Source organism: Phyllobates terribilis, unplaced genomic scaffold (assembly GCF_046119375.1).
Source record: "Phyllobates terribilis strain yellow unplaced genomic scaffold, ASM4611937v1 Scaffold_3__8_contigs__length_932513732, whole genome shotgun sequence".
Taxonomy (NCBI): Eukaryota; Metazoa; Chordata; class Amphibia; order Anura; family Dendrobatidae; genus Phyllobates; species Phyllobates terribilis.
Window position 1 is genome coordinate 648721303 of NW_027362763.1, and position 8935 is coordinate 648730237.

Consider the following 8935-nt stretch of genomic DNA (forward strand, 5'->3'; position numbering starts at 1 on the left):
GTTCGTATCACCCACAGACCAATGGTTTGTGTGAACGATTCAATGGTACCCTTAAGGTGAGGGGATGCGACTGGGAGAGGTACCTCCCACACCTCCTCTTTGCTTACAGAGAGGTACCACAGGCCTCAACGGGGTTCTCCCCCTTCGAGCTCCTGTATGGCAGACGAGTCCGGGGCCCCTTGGTCTGGTAAGAGAATCCTGGGAAGGGGAACTGAACTCACCCGAAGTGTCCATCATAGATATGTCATGTGGCTCAGTGACAAAATGCAGGCAATGACGCAGGTGGTGCATGAGTATATGGTGCAGGCCCAGGCCAGCCAAAGCTGTGGTACGACCGGAACACCCGACAGCAGGTGTATGAAGTGAGTCAGAAGGTGTGGGTCCTAGTTCCAATGACCCAGAACAAGCTTCAGGCGGCCTGGGAAGGTCCATACCCCATATACCAGCGCCTTAATGATGTGAACTACGTGATCACCATTGACAAAGCCAGGAAGAGGCAGAAGGTCTTCCACATCAACATGATGGATGAAAGCTCATCATGACCGGGAGGCCTGTGCCCTTCCCGTGTGTAGCGTCCCTGAAGAAGGCGAGACAGAAGTCCTGGTTGACTTAAAGGCCGCCGCCAGGGACGGAGGGGCTATTGAGGATGCGGAATTCAACCCACAGCTATCCACAGACCAGAAGTCCCAGCTGCGAGAGGTGTTCTGGTCTTACCTGACCCTCTTCACGGGTGTACCAGGGAGGACGCAGCTAGCTGTCCACCAGGTGGACACAGGGAGTCACCCCCGAGTCCGTCAATCCGCCTACCGTGTCTCTCTAGAGTTGCAGAAAGACAAGAAGGTGGAGATAGATGAGATGTTGGGCCTGGGGGTGATCCAAAGGTCATAAAGTGCGTGGGCCTCGCCTGTAGTCCTGGTCCCGAAAAAGGACCGGATGACCCGGTTCTGTGTGGACTACAGGAGGCTAAATGCCATCACAGCTCCCGATGTGCCACGCATCGATGAGCCGGGGCCCGGTACTTGACAATTATGGACCTGAGTCGAGGATACTGGCAGATTCCTCTGTCTCAGGAGGCCCAGGAGAGGTCTGCCTTCATTACACCGTTCGGGTTGTATGAATCCCTCGTAATGGCATTTGGCATGAGGAATGCACCTGCCACTTTCCAGCGATTAGTCAACCAGCTGCTCAAGGGACTGGAGGGGTTCGTGGTTGTGTACCTGGATGACATTGCCGTCCTCAGTCCCACCTGGGAGGAACACCTGGTGCACCTGGAGCAGGTGCTCAGGCGGGTCCACGGCTCAGGGTTTACTATAAAGACTGCAAAGTATCCGGTAGGCATGACGGAGGTGCAGTACCTCGGACACTGAGTGGATGGCGGAACTCTGAAGCTAGAGCCCGGGAAGGTTGATGCTATCACCTCCTGGCCCTCCCCAAAAACCAAGAAGCAGGTGATGTCCTTCTGGGTACGGCAGGGTACAATAGGAAGTTTGTCCCTAACTATAGTGCCCCTGCTAAGCCTCTGACGGACTTAAAAATAAGCTACCACTGAAAGTCAACTAGACAGCTGAAAGCTGCCCTGGCCAGTTCCCCAGTTCTGCAGGCCTCAGACTTTGTCTGGCGGTTTGTAGGACAGTGTGTTTGGCCTGGGTGCTGTGCTCAGCCAGGTACTGATGATGATGGAGCAGGGGGAAGAGCATCCGGTGACGTTCCTCAGCTGAAAGCTCTTACCCGGGGAAGTGGCATACGCTACTAGTGTGGGCCCTGCGGAAGCTGTTGCCCTATCTATACGGGTGCAACTTCACCATAGTGACTGACCACAAACCCCTCAGCTGTCTGCACCAGGTGTCTGGTGATAATGGTAAACTACTGCGGTGGAGCCTGGCTCTACAGCAGTACGATTTTACTATTCAGCACAAGAAGGGTAGTGAACATGGCAACGCCGACGGGCTGTCCCGTCAATGAGATACTGAGGAGGTAGGCTTAAGGGGCGATCTGTAAATCAGCCCCTACGACACCTCAAAGAGGGGGAGATATTAAGAAAATATTAACCATTTCTCCCAAGCCCCTCTTTACCCCTCGCTTATCCACCCTTTGTCACAAGAGGAGAGCTGAGAGCTCTGTCTGTATGCAATTAACACATGCCTGAGAAGTGACTTATAAACAAATGTCAGCCAAGAGGTACCACAACCTAATTAAAATGTGAGGGTCTTTCTACCTAGCAGAGGCAGGGGATGATTAGACACAAGCTTGCGATCAATTTACACGTAGCTGTTGAAGCTTGCTTCCCAGGACGTAAAAGGGAATTTAATAGAGATTCCCAGGATGCCCGGCACCGATACGAAATATGGAATAGCTCAAGTTTCATAATTCTTATAATAATGGGACCTATATTTTTAGGTACAGGGTCAGTTAAGAAACGATATGGACATTTTCTTGTCGCTGTAAGCCCCTCCAGGGGGCTGTGGCGCAAAAGTAACAAAATAGCAGATCGCAACTACGCCATGTTTGGTCTCTAAATGAAGGTGAAATCATAATAGAAAATATGGGATCACTTTTGGGCTTCTGGGATCAACCAGCGATAAGTTATCCCAAAAAACAGATCTCTTAATAAAAATGTGCAGGCTGGAGACCAGCGCCCATGATGTCAGCACAGGGTGGGCAGGTCTCCCCTTAGGCATAAAAGAATCCACGGAAGATGGACGAGTACTCATGTTGGAAGTTACATATTTTGTGTAGCATGGGTCACATTTGCTGAACGGGCATTTGAGCGCTTGCCTCCACCTATACTGAATCATCACAGCGATCTCTATTGTAAGTCTTCTTTAATCCTGTTTTATTTTGTGTAACTGTATATTCTGTATTGTAATGTCCCTTTCTAAAATCCTTATATATTTTTCATATATTTGCCTCCCTTTTGGATTAAATATAAAATTCAATAGTTCTGTTTCTTTTGCTCTGTAATCGTTCCCTTCCCCGAAGCCATATACGCTACCAGAACGCAGGCGTCCGACCAGGCCTGTATTATATTTCAAATGCGGCCGGTGGTGGCAGAGAATAATAATAATTGGGCTATCGCGAAGTTCACAGTGACCGTAAGGGAGGCGTATACACATATTCCATGCGTTGGAATCCGGAGTTGTGACGCCATACGCTCATTGGTCACTTGCCGATACCTATGTAGTGAGAAGACGGGATTGTGGGCTCACGAATCCCTGCCAAAATCAGGACAGAGTGACGGCAACGGTGAGATATTGCGTGATCCCCCCGGTGTCGTCTCTGTGGAACCCTGACATGGAGCAGTGTATTGTTGATAATACAGGATGATGGAGCGGTGTATTACTGATAATATAGGATGATGGAGCGGTGTATTACTGATAATACAGGATGATGGAGCGGTGTATTACTGATAATATAGGATGATGGAGCGGTGTGCTACTGATAATATAGGATGATGGAGCGGTGTATTACTGATAATACAGGGTGATGGTGCAGTGTATTACTGATAATAAAGGATGATGGAGCAGAGTATTACTGATAATACAGGATGATGGAGCAGTGTATTACTGATAATATAAGATGATGGTGCAGTGTATTACTGATAGTACAGGATGATGGAGCAGAGTATTACTGATAATACAGGATGACGGAGCAGAGTATTACTGATAATACTGGATGATGGAGCAGTGTATTACTGATAATACAGGATGACGGAGCAGTGTATTACTGATAGTACAGGATGACGGTGCAGTGTATTACTGATAATACAGGATGACGGTGCAGTGTATTACTGATAGTACAGGATGACGGAGCAGAGCATTACTGATAATATTGGATGACGGAGCAGTGTATTACTGATAATACAGGATGATGGAGCAGTATATTACTGATAATACAGGATGACGGAGCAGTGTATTACTGATAATACAGGATGACGGAGCAGAGTATTACTGATAATACAGGATGACGGAGCAGAGTATTACTGATAATACAGGATGACGGTGCAGTGTATTACTGATAATACAGGATGACGGAGCAGTGTATTACTGATAATACAGGATGATGGAGCAGTGTATTACTGATAATACAGGATGAAGGAGCAGTGTATTACTGATAATACAGGATGATGGAGCAGAGTATTACTGATAATACAGGATGACGGAGCAGTGTATTACTGATAATACAGGATGACGGTGCAGTGTATTACTGATAATACAGGATGATGGAGCAGGGTATTACTGATAATACAGGATGACGGAGCAGTGTATTACTGATAATACAGGATGATGGAGCAGTGTATTACTGATAATACAGGATGACGGAGCAGTGTATTACTGATAATACAGGATGATGGAGCAGAGTATTACTGATAATACAGGATGACGGAGCAGTGTATTACTGATAATACAGGATGACGGTGCAGTGTATTACTGATAATACAGGATGATGGAGCAGGGTATTACTGATAATACAGGATGACGGTGCAGTGTATTACTGATAATACAGGATGATGGAGCAGAGTATTACTGATAATACAGGATGGTGGAGCAGAGTATTACTGATAATACAGGATGACGAGGCAGTGTATTACTGATAATACAGGATGACGGAGCAGAGTATTACTGATAATACAGGATGATGGAGCAGTGTATTACTGATAATACAGGATGACGGAGCAGTGTATTATTGATAATACAGGATGACGGAGCAGTGTATTACTGATAATACATGATGATGGTGCAGTGTATTACTGATAATACAGGAAGATGGAGCAGTGTATTACTGATAATACATGATGATGGTGCAGTGTATTACTGATAATACAGGAAGATGGAGCAGTGTATTACTGATAATACAGGATGACGGAGCAGAGCATTACTGATAATACAGGATGACGGAGCAGAGCATTACTGATAATGCAGGATGACAGAGCAGAGCATTACTGATAATACAGGATGACGGAGCGTGTATTACTGATAATACAGGATGATGGAGCAGTGTATTACTGATAATACAGGAAGATGGAGCAGTGTATTACTGATAATACAGGATGATGGAGCAGTGTATTACTGATAATACATGATGATGGAGCAGTGTATTACTGATAATACAGGATGACGGAGCAGAGTATTACTGATAATACAGGATGACAGAGCAGAGTATTACTGATAATATAGGATGATGGAGCAGTGTATTGCTGATAATACAGGATGACGGTGCAGTGTATTGCTGATAATACAGGATGACGGAGCAGAGTATTACTGATAATATAGGATGATGGAGCGGTGTATTACTGATAATACAGGATGACGGAGCAGAGTATTACTGATAATACAGGATGACGGAGCAGAGTATTACTGATAATACAGGATGACGGAGCAGAGTATTACTGATAATATAGGATGATGGAGCGGTGTATTACTGATAATACAGGATGACGGAGCAGAGTATTACTGATAATACAGGATGACGGAGCAGAGTATTACTGATAATTCAGGATGACTGAGCAGTATATGACGGTAGATCATTAACCCATGTAGTGACTCCTGTACGTGATTCAGCTATGTCTGTCATGTAAGTAGCTATTTGTGGTCAGGGCTTCGGTTCGGTTATACTTTCTGTTACATGTATTATATGATGGCAGTGTACGAGCGCCTTTCTCTTTGGTTTTGCATGTGTCGCCATCTGTCAATCTGCTCACCCAGTGCCACAGGCGACGTCCAGCACCGTCCGGCAGCCATGTTTGTGTAGCAGGCTCAGTATCCAGGTGCGATATTCATCTGTACGGCCTCTCTTGTCTCCAATGTAATAATGCCAGACACGAGCTGCTCGCCCATCAGCATACTGGTCTGGAAGGCCTTCAGCTGCCACCCCAAGTGACCGGGTCCGATACACGCTGTCCACCATTGTAGTCACCTGCGTTATACCTGAGGGGTGATATGACAGTCCTCGTTATATCATACAGCAGTGTTTGGAAGGGACTGTCCACGTTCTGCAATGTCAGCAGATTACACGCTGAAAACACACAGTGTCCTGACCAATCCTGGCACAGACATGTCTGACACCCCCATCCAGATCACCGGCTGTGCAAACACACAGCTGCACAACTTCCCACCAGTGTCACAGTGTCCCACCTCCCACGCAGCCAATCACAGGTGATGCTCTCAGGGGTGGAAGGACACAGCGTCGCCCCAAGTCAGCAGAGGCCTCAGCTGCACTCACCCTTAGAGGATCTGTCCTGACAGGACAGGGAAGTCCACATGTTCTCAATGTGAGGAGAAATAAGATGGAGGGTGGCAGATAGTCGAAACATTCTGGATGGTATGTGTCTGTGATTGCGAAAAGGAAGAAACGAGGGAAGGAAAAAATAAATATAGTGAGGAGAAAATTATAGTAGAGAAGGCAGAAAAAAAAGTGCTCGAGATTAGAGATGAGCGAATGTTTCAATATTTGGTTCAGATTACAATCGTCGACTTTGCAATATTCGCCGATTTATTTGTTGAATATTCGCCGAACCCCATTGGATTCAATGGGGGGTAAAAACAAACGCATACACAACACCTTCAAACGGGCCCAAAAGCTGCCAAAACACATCAAATTAGGGGCAGACACCAGAAAAGTACCATCAATTGACCCAGAGTACAAGTACTCTAATTATTATTTATTATTATAGCAACATTTATTCCGTGGCACGTTCCATGTGAAAAGGGGTCATCGACTGGTACAAGAAGAGAGAGGACCCTGCCTGCGAGGGTGCACAAACAATCTGCAAGGGATGGGTGAGGATACAGTAGGTCAAGGCACAGCTTGTCGTGCAGTGGTTACTGCAGATTGTACTCTTGTCACAAGAAGTGGGTCTTCAGCTTCCTTTTCAAGGTTTCCATGGTAGGCGAGAGTCTGATGTGTTGGGGCACAGCGTTACACAGTAGGGGAGATGCACGTGACAAATCTGCTGAGAGCCTAAATGAAGGTAAGCTTCCAGGAGCTCACAACTGAGCAGATTAACCCCTGCACTGCTAAAAGAACTGAACCAGGAGAGAAACAGGAGTAGCTTGAATAAAAAACAGTCTTTATTAGATACATAAATCTCAGAAATAAGTATTCAAGTCATAGCATTAACATAAATGGGGATACAGAAGGAGTTAAGTGGTAACAGCACAAAAGAGCCTATGAACCCCCAAGGCATCCGCTTTGTGCAAGCAATTTGCGGGCTGGAGGCTAAGGTAAGGCACCCATCATATTCAAAGAAAATGGACAGGGGACATTCAATCATACGTGATAATCATGACCCAAAAGAGTCCATAGTAAAATTTAAGAGTCCACAGTCCGAATAGATATAAATTAGGAAAAAGAACCTTACCAGAGGAGGTAGAAACAGGACTAAAGTGCTGAGTGCAATAAACCCATGGGAGGGTTAGGGTTAGGGTTACTAAAAGAAACCTGCACCAATTAATTTGAAGGCGAAAGTCTTCTAATGAGTGCAGGAGTGGAAGAAATCAGACTCTGCAGTCATCTGGCTCCTCTCTGTTATGGTAATCCCGTGACACCTTGCAAGCTTCAACACAATGTTCACAAGGTAGACAGCAGTGGTGGTCAGTCTCCAAGACAACGAGCTAACTCCTTTATGATGATAGAGGCCACCATCTTTTTAGCTTGCTGCTGGTACTTTTCTGTGAGAATGAGCTTGTCTCCAACCAGCCAGGAATATTTCCAGTGAATTATGGCATGCCATGGTAATAGCAGTGCACCCACTACCAGAAGCGAAGCCATCCACAATTTCCTTCTCATGAATTTTATTTGGTAGACTGAGTGGCTACCCAAACATTAGTTTCTCACAAAGGAGCTGAAGACACTGAATGGCAGTAGGTGCAAGTTTCTCCAGCATGTTAGATATCAGAGGGAGAACAGAGAGAGCAGCACGATGGCTCAGTGGTTAGCACTGCAGCCTTGCAGCACTGGGTCCTGGGCTCAAATCCCACTAAGGACAACATCTGCAAGTACTTTTTATGTTCTCCCCTTGTTTGCAGGGGTTTCCCCTGGGCTCTGCGGTTTCCTCCTCAGTAAAAAAGCAGTGTCCGGGAACCTTCACACAGACTTTTTTTTAGCTAGGGCTGCTTCTCGGCAGGGTTGGACGGGCCCACCAGAGAACCGGAGAATCCTCCTGTGGGCCCTGGCTTCTCCTTCAGGAAAGTTCACAGTGAACTGGTATGCATGGCACCCCTAATCCCTGTCCTGGTATGCATGGCACCCATCATCCCTGTCCTGGTATGCATGGCACCCCTCATCCCTGTCCTGGTATGCGTGGCACCCCTCATCCCTGTCCTGGTATGCATGGCACCCCTCATCCCTGTCCTGGTATGCATGGCACCCCTCATCCCTGTCCTGGTATGAATGGCACCCCTCATCCCTGTCCTGGTATGCTTGGCACCCCTCATCCCTGTCCTGGTATGCTTGGCAATGCTAATCCCTGTCCTGGTATGCATGGCACCCATCATCCCTATCCTGGTATGCATGGCACCCCTCATCCCTGTCCTGGTATGCATGGCACCCCTCATCCCTGTCCTGGTATGCATGGCACCCCTCATCCCTGTCCTGGTATGCTTGGCACCCCTAATCCCTGTCCTGGTATGCATGGCACCCCTCATCCCTATCCTGGTATGCATGGCACCCCTCATCCCCAATCCTGGTATGCATCGCACCCCTCATCCCTGTCCTGGTATGCATGGCACCCATCATCCCTGTCCTGGCATACATGGCACCCCTCATCCCTGTCCTGGTATGCATGGCACCCCTCATCCCTGTCCTGGTATGCATGGCACCCCTCATCCCTGTCCTGGTATGCATGGCACCCCTCATCCCTATCCTTGTATGCTTGGCACCCCTAATCCCTGTCCTGGTATGCATGGCACCCCTAATCCCTGTCCTGGTATGCATGGCA

General features: G+C 47.3%; 1 protein-coding gene across 1 annotated transcript in view; it reads right to left on the reverse strand.

Annotated features, from left to right (window-relative positions):
• GNMT (glycine N-methyltransferase) overlaps nucleotides 1-6115 on the reverse strand; it is a 129407-nt gene extending 123292 nt beyond the window's left edge. Inside the window, exon 1 of the mRNA XM_073673278.1 lies at nucleotides 5699-6115. Within this exon, the coding sequence (XP_073529379.1) occupies nucleotides 5699-5904 (206 nt within the window). The 5' untranslated portion in view covers nucleotides 5905-6115. The remainder of the gene's footprint in view (nucleotides 1-5698) is intronic.
• Between the last annotated feature and the right edge of the window lie 2820 nt (nucleotides 6116-8935).